The 12,114-nt window shown below is 40.5% G+C and overlaps 1 protein-coding gene across 1 annotated transcript; it reads left to right on the forward strand.

Moving 5' to 3' along the window:
• The first annotated feature begins 476 nt into the window (after positions 1-476).
• Positions 477-6,401, forward strand: LOC136343761 (uncharacterized). Its single transcript, XM_066290687.1, has 11 exons — positions 477-891; positions 941-1,395; positions 1,446-1,668; positions 2,347-2,642; positions 2,693-2,915; positions 2,966-3,185; positions 3,236-3,525; positions 4,418-5,274; positions 5,403-5,664; positions 5,719-5,902; positions 5,958-6,401. Exons 1-11 carry the CDS (start codon positions 501-503, stop codon positions 6,256-6,258), a joined length of 3,702 nt encoding a protein of 1,233 aa, XP_066146784.1. The 5' UTR covers positions 477-500; the 3' UTR covers positions 6,259-6,401.
• The last annotated feature ends 5,713 nt before the right edge of the window (positions 6,402-12,114 follow it).

Consider the following 12,114-nt stretch of genomic DNA (forward strand, 5'->3'; position numbering starts at 1 on the left):
CGTGTCCTATTATTCGGGAGTAATAAACACCGGAGCTTCCTTACCTACGCTGCTAATTACAGTAAACCCTTTTAAAGGCAATTTTTCACATTGTTCGCCTACACCTCTTCCAGCTTTCCTGGATCTCTCAAAGCATATTTTTCATCCAATCTGCATCGTCTCCTTCATCCCGCCTCAAATTTCCCGTTAATAATTAATACGGAATTTGGCCCTGGCAAATTCCTTAATGCTTATTAATTATGCGAACAAAACATACCTGAAAGAAACGTTTGGGCCTTGAGCTGGCAGTGAATTAACTCGTCGCTTTGGGATTTAGAGTCCCCGACTCTGGATGCGGTTCTGAGTCCAATCTAAAATAATTATGACTCGACAGCCAACTTGCAAGATTTTGATTAAACATGGCAATCGAAATACAAATATTTGTAAGAATTAAAATGATAATGGGGGCCTCGACACAAAGAAGTTATCTACGAAGGCTGAAATTAGTAGCAATGTAAAAGATGAACGATCGAGTGCTAATTATATTAACCGCTTGTTTCCTGTGGGTTTGCAGCGATGGGGCCAAAATCCTGGTTTTCTGCCCCATCCCCGCCCAAAGCCACCACAAAATGTACAAGGAAGTGTGGAAGGAGCTTGCCGTCAGGGGGCATGAAGTGCACGTGGTTACTCCTAATCCTGACTTCAATTCCTCCATGAAAAACATAAAGGAGTATGATATAAGCGCCATGCACGACTTTGAAAAGAACGAGATTAAACCTGAATGGAAAGCCGCGTTCTTCAGAAAGCCCTCATTTATCGGAACAATCATCAGGCAACTCGTTATGCAGCAAATCGCAGGAAATGGTATGGAACTTTTGTACAACCATCCGGAGGTCAAGACTCTGGTCAAAGGTAGGCTAAGCCTGGAAGTCCATAAGTCGTACCCAAGAAAAAATTTCAGAGCATCGGCACTTTGACGCATGCCTCTTAGAATGGTACCACCCAGCTATAGCGGTCTACGGACATCTATTCAATTGTCCGATCATTGGATTGGGTTCGAACACTGTGCCCATACAAATGCTGGACACACTGGGCAATCCTTCAGATCCAATCATAGCTCCAGAACAAGATCTTCCCTTTGCAAGGGATGACCTGCCCTTGCTGCATAGAATGTGGTCTGTGTTTTGGGCGATCTTCGTTCGCATTCATCAGCACTTTTTTCTAATCCCAGCAGAAGATTCTAGAATAAAGAAACACTATGGAAAACATGTGCCATATCTGGGAGAGCTGCAGAATAACATCAGTTTAATCCTCTTGAATAGAAATCCTGCATTTCATAGGCCCATCCCAAAACTGCCCGCGGTAATAGAGCTGGGAACTTTTAGCTACAAGCGCCCCAGTCTTGCTATTAATCCGGTAAGCACTAGAAAGAGCTTGAAGAATAAGAACAAAACGGAGCTTTGCAGGTTCTTAAAAATTTTCTGAATGAGGCGCCTGAAGGGGTCGTGTATTTCAGCTTGGGGATTAGCATGGATGGTAGTTCGATGCCTGTAGAGTACATTGAGAAGCTTCAAAGGGCTTTTAAAAAATTGCCCTATAAAGTTGTGTGGAAATGGGAGGTGCCAACAATGCCCAACAAACCTGCCAATGTCTTTATCAGTAAACATTTACCTCAAGTTCATGTATTAGGTAAGAGACATTGCTTTTATCCACTCGTGATGATTGCCACTTCAACCTCCAGATAAGATAGCAAAACCCAGTTTAAATAATCTCCGACATCTAGTTAATAATTAAACCTCCTTCAGTGATTTGTAATAATGAATCGTAAACGTTTGTGCTTAATATTCATTGTGGTGTCACTGTATTTAGTGTTATCTTCCCATGCCGCCAAAATCGTGTTTTTTACCTGCACCCCAGCGCCCAGTCACCAGAAGCCTTTTCAGGCAATTTGGAAGGCTCTCTCCCTCAGAGGCCATGAAGTGCATGTACTCACCCCTAATCCCCTGAATGACCCTAGTTTGATTAATCTAACAGAATATGATCTCAGTGGTTATTACCAGAAATTAAACAAACAGGAGGATACGGTTCGATACATCCTGCACAAGCCCACCTTCTTCAGTGTCTTCATCAAAGATATGATAGTCACTAAGATATTTTCCTCCCTCTACAATACCACATTAAACCACCCAGAAATGAAGAGGCTTTTGAATAATAACCAACACTTTGATGTAGTAATAGTAGAGTGGTTGTTCCCCACTTTGGCCTCCTTAGGGGCCTATTATGAGGCCCCTATTATAGGAGTAACTTCCCTGGGGGCTCCCCTGGTAGCCCTGGATACTCTTGGAAACCCCTCAGAGCCCATTGTAGCTCCTGAGATGAATTTGCCCTTGAAACGGGACTTGTGCCTCAAAGAAAGATTACTGTCAGTGCTCTATTCCATCTATGTGCGGCTCTATTACTGGTTCGTCGTTTTACCTAGAGAAGATGCAAATGTCAGAAAGTACCTAAAGAGCGATTTGCCTTATTTAGGGGATATAGAAAAAAACATAAGTTTACTGCTTATGAACAGAAATCCAGTTTTTCATAGAGCAATTCCCTTGTATCCCAATACAATTGAATTGGGAAGAATTCACCTGCCCGTTTCCAAGTCTCCACTGGACACTGTAAGTTAGGAAGACTTGTTTGACAGGGTTAATAACTCACTTGTTTGAAGCGATTAGAATCTTTCCTCAATAATGCCGTTAACGGGGTGGTTTACTTCAGTCTGGGGAGCAGCTTCAAGTCCGTGTATCTCAGCAACGATACCATTCAAACGTTGCAAAGGGTATTTGCGAACATCCCTTATAAGGTGGTGTGGAAGTGGGAAGCTGACGAGTTGGTAGGGAAACCTGAGAACGTCCTTATCGTCAAATGGGTGCCTCAGATTTCCCTTCTAGGTTGTACGATCCTACTGTTGCTATCAGAAACAAAAATATTTCTATTTTAGAGCATCCAAACGTCAAGCTCTTTATCACCCAAGGAGGACTTCAGTCAATAGAAGAAACCATAGCTGCCCATAAACCAATTATAGGAATCCCCTTCCACTCTGACCAGACCACCAATGTGGACACTTGCGTCAAGTATGGCATAGGAAAGATGCTGGATTTGGAAGATATTACAGAAGAGAATTTGAGGAGCTACATCTTGGAGATTATCAATAACGCCAGGTAAGGCCCCTGACGCACTCAAAAACATTTTAGCGAGGGAATTATTATAGTTACGTAGAAAATACCAGAAAGCTAGATCAGCTGATGAAGGACCAACCTCAGGATGCACTGCAAAAGGCCGTTTGGTGGATTGAGTACGTTATAAGACATAAAGGAGCTAAGCATTTAAGGAGCGTGGCTGTAGACTTGCCCTTATGGAAGTACTTGATGTTGGACGTTATGGGGTGTATTTTGGGTGTTGTTTCAATTCTGGTGTTGAGTCTTTATTTCACAATGAAGAGTTTGATGAAATTGATTACTTTGGGGCAGAGAAGAAAGAGAGGAAAGGAAAAGAAGGAGTGAGACATTAAGGTATCTCTACATATTAAATAAGTGTCGTTATCCTTGAAACATTTAATATTTTTAGCAAGTAAAATGGGGTATTTAAGGCTTCCGAAAAATATTTAATTCGTGGTTCGGGGCGTTAAATGAGTCTGGAAAGGCTGCTCAAATGAAACCTAGAAGATGAAGAATATTGTACAAATCACAGTTGGTGACAGCGAGGATGAGGGGAAGGTGGTCTGATTTCTTCCATGAGCACTGAACACTCCTGGAAAATTTCAGATCATTTGGTTGAACATCCACATGGCAATAATCATCTACTTTTGTACAGAATTATTTGAGTGATTCCGGACTTTAGTAACGCCTCGTATCTTGTTAATGAATGCTTCGCCACTAAATTAGCCTATTTTATGAAATATAAGGCAATTGAATTCTACCGTATGTTGCATTGAATTTTCTCCTTTGTCGACATTTAATTCTACCTTGAATCTGGGGCAGGCTTCATAAGCCTTAGAAGGTTCTCCAGAATATCATCATTCGCAAGCATGGCAGCTTCAAGTATAAGTTTCCGAATCAATAAATTTGTTATCTGGCTCTGTCATCATTTTGTTAACCGGACTGTTTAACGAAACAAGTTGTTTTTACTACTATTCACGAGTTGTAATTGGCCATTGAATATTACACCTAAAAATTACATTAAACTATTTACGATTTCGGTTAAGTATTGTTGATTGATTAGATGTTGATCTATTATTCTCTCGAAACAGTAAGCAGGTGTATCCAAAATAACTACCTATTTGCCATGTTACAAATTCCACTCTTACCACCTGTGAGAGATCCACTTAAAGATATTTTGTAAACTACTTCACCCTTTAACAATTGATTTCTAATTTTCGTTATCTGCGATTGAGTATTTAAACATAATTTAAATGTAATATCCTGTCAGGTGGAGAAATTGAACCGATCAGTCAGCATGTTGGTTTTTTCTCTCTTTTGTGCAAGTGTTTTGTGTAATGTTTCAAATGGTGCCAGAATTTTGGGGGTGTTCCTCACACCCAGCTACAGTCACCAAATAATGTTCCAACCGATATGGAAAGAGCTTTCCTTGCGAGGTCACCAGGTAACCGTTTACACCCCCTTACCCTTAAGAGATCCCTCGTTAACTAACCTGACCGAATACGACTTGAGCTTCAGCTCTGATGAGTTCTCCTCAATCGAAAGGGCAGGCTTCGACTATGATTGGTTAGTTGAGGCTTATAAGAACGCCTCTGAAGCACAATTGAACCATCACCACCTCAAAAATTTAATAAATAATGCTAATAAGGAGACTTATGATCTTCTATTGGTTGAGTACTTGTGGCAGACTTACTATGCGTTCAAGGAGATATACGATGTACCCATGGTGGGCATGATTTCTCTGCCACTGACCAGTGGGCAGTTAAGAGCTCTTGGCATGGACAGGCACCCAGCGTTAGAACCAGAGTTCCTTCTAGGTTTAGAGAAACCTAAAAGCTTAAAAGAAAGAATTTTGTGCTATTCATATTATTGGCTGATTCGGATTATAGGGGGGTTCAAAACAAAGAAAATTTTTGAAAGGCAGATCACCAAGCACTTTGGCAAGTTGAATAAAACATCAGGACAACTATCCGAAGAGGTCAGCTTGGTTTTGGCTAATTACAATTTTGTCAATCAGAAACCTAAACCTGTCACCCCTAAGTTCGTGCCTATCAGCGCTATTCACGTGAATCCTCAGAAAGCCCTACCGCAAGTAAGCTCCTCCTAACACTAATAATGTAAACATATAATGAATAACTTATGATCGATAAATGACGACAACTAAACATTATACAATATTTACTATTAATAATTAATAAATAATAATACCTTATTTTGCAGGACTTGGCTGACCTACTAGATGAAATCCCCAATGACGTCATTTACTTCAGTTTAGGGACAAACGTAGATCCCTCAGAGGTAGGCTACGACAGCTTACATAAAGTTTTCAGAGTGCTAGGGAGATTGCCCTATACCATTCTTTTCAAGTGGAACATCAAGAAAGTTCCTGAAATTTTGCCTGCAAATTTCGTAGTCAGAAAGTGGTTTCCTCAGCAGGACGTTTTGGCACATCCTAAGGTCAAACTCTTCATCAATCAAGCAGGTATACATTCAATATGATTTGAGGAATGCATATTGGGAAAATAGAAGCTTTCAGGTATGCAATCAATCGATGAGGCCATCTCCAGGAAAGTGCCAATGTTAATGATTCCATTTTACGGTGATCAGAAGGCAAACACTGAAAGATGCGTCGATTTGGGCATTGCTGAGACCATTAAGTTTAGTTCGTTTACTGAAGAGGAATTGGAAGAGAAACTCCGCAATTTGCTCTCTAATCGTTCGTACGTATATTGTGCGCTTAAATTACTCACAGAAAATTTAAACTTAATGAAATAGGTATCTGCACAACATCGAAAAGCAGTCCAAAATTCTTTACGACCAACCGATGAAATCCCTGGATGTAGCAATATACTGGATAGAATACGTCCTACGCCACAATGGAGCGGTTCATTTGAACTACGAAGGAACAAATCTACCTTTCTACCAGTTCTACCATTTAGACATCTACGCGTTTTTCGCTGTTGTGTGTTATGTGCTGGTGTACATTGGCAGAAAGGCACTTGTGATAGCAGTTTTAAGTGTTAAGGCCCTGAAAAATTTAGTTCTACATAAAAAAAGTAAAATTAAGTCTTTGTAGTGATTATGAGTTATTGAGCGGTGCTTCAGTGTGTCTGGATAAGGGGGCAAAATCATTTATCTAAAAATGTTCGAGAATGTTCATTGTATAACAGACAAAGAGATCTAACGGTGCAATATACGTAAAACAATTTGATATAATAATAGCTCTTTGTATAACTACTTAGGAAATGCCTATTTTTTGCAATGAGTGAGAGTCACGTCAGCTGCCTTCTTGAGAGCTTAAAGGACATGAAACGTTTCCAATGGGCATTACTATCTAAAACGAAAAAAATTCAAGAGTCTACCCGGAAAACGAAGCTGAGGGGACTTTACTATTGAACTTCACCAAGCGAGGGGGGGGGGGGGGGGGGGCAGATACTGGAGACTTTACAAATTCAGTTTGACAAAACATCGAGAAAGCTAAATTTTTATACTAGCAGTGGAATTTATTTACTCCTAATGAGCGCCTTTTACCATGGATAAAAGGCATCAAGCTTCCCTTTGTTGGGAAGTCAATCCCAACTACTGTCCCTTTGGAACGAAAATGGTCTCCTGGCGAAAAACTGAAACTTGCTAATGCATTTCAAAAGTCGCTAGAAATTGTTGTCATCTGAGAGGCACAACCTTCTAAAAGGAGAATTTCTTTCTCGAATTCTTTCAATTCCCAAGCCAAATAGCACCCCTGTCTTATTAGTAGCTTAAAGAATACAGCATGTCTCAGAAACAATGGTGCGACATGATTAGTTGGAGGATAACAAGATGGCTAATAATAAACTCGTATCTCCAACGGTTTTCGAGATATTTTCAATTAAGTGATCCGTTCTTTGTTAATGCCACTTTCCTGATGCCCTCCGATTTTGTTTAATTTTAAGAGCTTTAACTGAAATTAGTCTTGACCTAATTCTGAACTCTTTTTGTTTTTCTTTTGGGACCGTTTAAGCTGTTTCTTCTACAGATAAAATGAAGCCAAGTCTTGGGACTTTTTGGGAGTGACGCAGTAATTGAACAGTCTTTAGGAGTGTTAATTTGAGGATCGCTGAGTACCTGAAGTTTAGTTTATTTATTGAAGAGGAACTCGAAGGAAAATTTCTCAGGTTGATGTCGAATCCTTGGTATGTACATTGAACGCTGAAATTCTTCGCAGAAAGTGAAATGTTAATGAAATAGTTATCAACAAAACGTAAAACATCAGTTCAAAATTGTTAAGGATGAACCAATGAGTTCCCTGGATACAACAATACACTGGATAAAATATATCCTGCCTCGCAATGGTGTGAATCACGTAAACTAGGAAGAAGCAGATCTTCCCTCCTACCAGTTCTACCATTTGGGCGTCAACGAACTCTTCTGCGTCGTGGGTTCTGTGCTGCTTTATATTTCTAAAAAGACCTTTACGATTGCAGCTTTAAGCCTTAAGGCTCCGAAGAACTTAGTTTATCGTAGCAAAAGTTCAATTAGGACTTTGTAATGCGGAGGCCGTCTGGAATTTAGCTACTCGCAAGATTTCAAATATGGGATGGAGTATTTACTTTATGTACAGGGTGTTCGTAAAATCACTCATAAATTCATTTTTGTGGAAAAAAATATGCAATAAAATCCTCGACGGTGTCAATTTTGTTTTAAAATAGGCCTTTCTGTGACATACCGTATGTATCAAGTGGCGTCAGCTGTATACATATTCGACGTCATCGATAAGTTTTTTCAATGACGACCCCCAATTCTTTCCATAGAATTTAAAAATACGTCATTGCTATTTTATTACAGTGAAAAATTTAGGGCTATGCAGAGGGAAAGTCCGATGATCTTAGGTTTGGAAGTCTAGACGGCCACTCGATGGTACCGCGTTTTTTAATCTATCTATTCGGAAATAAATGTGTATAATACCTTTGACAATGGGTACACAAATTCCTAGCCAGAATCAACGCTTATGATTTCATCATATAGTTTTGTTTATTTTGGAATGTCGGTGACCTGAAGAAATTGCTTTTGTCTGAAATCACCAGTCGTAAGAATCATGTACTGCCAATTTTTTAAATTAATGAGTCTCTGATATCCTTATGTGCTTAAAGAACCATGCTTGAACATTGGAAATAATTCTGTCCTGTTTTTCTTACTCGCTAAAAAGTGTCCGCTGTCAGCTGAAATTTAGCCTCATGAAATACTAAAGCTGATCGCGCAAGAAATAAGCGTGTTAACACCTAAAAGGGCCCAAATGGCAATTAAATAGTATTAGGAGTTAATTCGGGATTGCATAAATTCCCCATGGAGTAATAATCTACTCAGTCATGCAGAATTAGCGCTAATGCTTGTATGTGTTCTTCGGATTAGACGTAATGGGTTATATTGTAAGTAGGTACGCACTTTCAGGCAGTGGTTTCGACTCCCTGACATTAAGTTTATTTAAAACGGCAATGCCAGTATACAGAGCGTCCGTTTCTGGAGATCCGAGGTCAATTAAATCGTACACAAAATAGATTACCCTCGAAATGTTGCTTCGAAAGCTTATCAACAGTGGCATCCAGAGAGAGAATAACCGGCTCACAATTATTTTCAGTCCCTTTACAGAAATTTAACCTCATTTGCTGTATTTTCTTACCCAACAAGACTCATTCACGGACCAAATGAGAATGAAGTGGAAGTTCTACAGCAGCGAGTAAATTTCCTCCACATGTTCCCGAAATACCGGCACTAGAAGTTGGCAAAAAGCCATTTCAAACAACGAAGATGTACGTTGGCCAGCACGTTCGCCAGATCTATCCCCATTAGGTTATTCCTTATGATCCGTGCACGTCTTATAGTTTTTCTTTATAGTTTCGAATGTCTCCGAAAGTCATCGGATGAAACTGCTCAAGTTTGTCCTAATTTAACCAAGCTAATATCTTTTATAGTTGCCGAAATCCCCGTGATTGAGCCTCGGAGACGGACAGCCTGTATACTCGACCGAGAAGAACGTCAAAGTTCGGCTTTTGGGTAGAACTATTTAAGGCTTAATGGCCCATGAAGGTGGAATTAATACCCCCAATGAAATGACTTGACCCATAAATTCCGGTTGTCATTATTTTCACGTTTAGGTACATTTCGGTGACAAAGTTTCCATAACCAACTTCGACTTTTGCCAGGGCCTTTCGAAACTAAATTTGCCACTGAGCACGTGCTGCCACACCGAATATAGCAAAACAGCTGGGTTTCACCCGTGTTACGCCAAACTTTTCGACGGCAAATTTATGACCCCTTTGCCAAACCTGAAAACAATTAAAATGTGTTAAAACGGGATTTCGTTTGGAATTTCGGGGTGTTTTAGCCAAAACACACAGGAAGCAACACGGAGACAATTCGAGACAAATTCAGAGAGAAGTTGCAACGTAGATAATGAAATTCGCATGCGGACATATTTACATGGAATGAGACAAAACGCAGGCAAAGAACGATATCAGCTCTAACGTACTGAATTGCGCGGTTGGGTTGGAAATGCTAATTTCAGCTTTGCGGTTTAGTTTTGTGTTTTAATATGACCGACGCTTGAAGGGAAATATCCGGAAGTCGAAAAGCAGATATGGAACATCCGCGATAAGGACCTCCAACATGGGGAACTCAGGAACGGTGAGAGACTAGGAGGCGAGGTTGCGCAGGGAGTCCCACGACATGACCAGAACTACGAAATTACTTTCGATTTTTCAGTTATTCGGGAAAAACTGAAGTGTTCGAAATGCGCACCTCTTTTCCCAATTTAACCATTTGTCCTAATCTTGGACGCACCGTGCATTGTTTCGCCAGAATCATCATTCCCTACACGCAAAATAAATCGGACTTTCGAGATACGTAATGACCGCTTTTCATTACGTTTAGTTGAGGGACATGGAACAAATGTAAATCCGAACCGACTTTCCAACTTTTGCGAACGAGGGTAAATTGGGTATTCGAATTTTTGTGGCTCATGACAGCCACGCTCATGCTCACAAATTGAATAACACTGCGACTGGACACGGACGACTACGGAGATATGGCGAAAACTTTATAGTTGGATTATGCCAAAAGGGGAACGTGTATAGAAATTAAATAGGAGGCACATGGGGTGCTTTTGTATGGTAGTTTTTCGCAGGAATTGAACCAGGGCGTTGCCTAATGATTTTCGAAAATCACAGTGTTTGATTAATTCATTAGCGCAAATTGCCAAACCGGGAATTTTTTAACGACCTTTATCCCTCTATCGCAAGGTAGAGAGATTCATAAAAATCCTCTGCAAGTTACTTCAAATGCCGTTATATTGGTCCCCAGATACTTGTCCCGCGGTCGAGTGCCCCTCAGTCACCCATTCTTACAATCATGACTAACCTAAACTCGTAATTTACGCAACATTTATTAAGTTACCAACTTTCTTACCATCCTTGGGTGTTTGGCCCAATTAATCTTTTCTGACCCCCCCCCCTTCCCCTTCTAGTCCTACTTGCCCCAAAGGGCTGGTTCCTAGCTTTTCGACAGCAGGCTTGCGTCAAGGCACCCCGCGGGTTTGCCCATCGCGCACCCATGCCTCTGCGTTTCGCGTCCGTCACCTCGCTTTCTTCTTCCTCCAGGATCGGTTCTCCGGACTCAGAGGCTGGGACATCCAGGGACTACCAGGTGCAGGTGCGAATAGGTCTTTGACTGCCAGTTGTCCTGAACTGGCCTGAACTAAACTATTTCGTGATGGAAGTCGCCATTTCGGCGAGAATTATCAAGTCTTCTTTTTAAAATGAATAATAATTGGTTACATACACAATTACACGTACACGTTACAAGGTTGTTAAAATTGTAAATTGTAGCTTTAATGGTCGCTCACAGAAACCGTGCGTTTCGAGCTGAGGCACTTTTTTGGTTATCCATATTTATGAAACATTTATTAAATTAGCAATTTTCTTGCCGCTTAAAAATTGTCCAGTAAAAGTGCATTTGCAAGAATAATGTTCGCCATTTTAACTGGGTTAAACGAAGGGGGTAAAAGCTTTGAAAGGGCGGATAAAAAACTTTGATCCTGATGCTTTTGCGGCAACACTAAAGCATAATTTAGCCGGAGCGAGACAAAAAGAGAAATTCCGCCCTTTTATGGCTGTAGCGCCAGTCTTTATAGGTCGCAAATGGACTAAGTGAGCATTTAACAATCAAAGACTCTATAGAAATGATTTTAATCACCAGTTACACATTTAGAAACTGGCACGAATCGATTTTCCTTTCGCCATTAAATCATTAACTCCTCTACTTATTATTTACACCTCCTACTGGGGCAACATGCAAATAAAAATTTAAGCTCGCGCTGTCCCCCTTTAATTGATGTTTCATTCATGGGGCTTTGGGTCGCGTTTTTCGGGGCGAGATTGATAATAAAACGCACACATTCTCGGGCAATAACTAATTAATTGTTGCGATCCCAAAAGTGCAATGATGAGCCAATCGCAACGATCTGAAATTGCCACCTAAACGCGAATAAAAAGAAAATTACATCGGACTGTGTGCGTTGTTCAATATTTAAACCCGGTTGTTAACGGGACGTATTTCGAATAGGACGCCCTAGGGGCAGAATTCAGCAGCCATAACGGCCTAATTAGGATCCCACCGGGATAATATTCGATTACTGCCCCTTTCCCCCTCACTCCCCTTAAAACGCCGGCTTTAGGCCCTGTTACATGCTCACCTGGAAATCATGTTAGCTTGTTATTATAATTCCCCTCGACAATGATAAGGACGTTGATTTGAGTATTGAAACCGAATTTGTAAATAGGAGTAAAAGTGTGCGGAATAACGTAATCGATCAAACATGTTCAGACAACTTCTAAACGTAATAGCTGGAGGTTATAATTTGACTATTTTCGAGCCTTCCCTTCATTTCCAGCACTAAATAACT

This window comes from Euwallacea fornicatus, chromosome 15, assembly GCF_040115645.1.
Source record: "Euwallacea fornicatus isolate EFF26 chromosome 15, ASM4011564v1, whole genome shotgun sequence".
NCBI lineage: Eukaryota > Metazoa > Arthropoda > Insecta > Coleoptera > Curculionidae > Euwallacea > Euwallacea fornicatus.

Excerpts from the sequence above, each read along its gene's own strand:
- LOC136343761 (XM_066290687.1), top strand. The coding sequence starts at position 501 with ATGAACGATCGAGTGCTAATTATATTAACCGCTTGTTTCCTGTGGGTT. Across the intron at positions 1,396-1,445 it reads CCAGTCTTGCTATTAATCCG|GTTCTTAAAAATTTTCTGAA; the intron begins GTAAGCACTAGA and ends GGAGCTTTGCAG. Across the intron at positions 1,669-2,346 it reads ACCTCAAGTTCATGTATTAG|CTCCTGAGATGAATTTGCCC; the intron begins GTAAGAGACATT and ends AGCCCATTGTAG.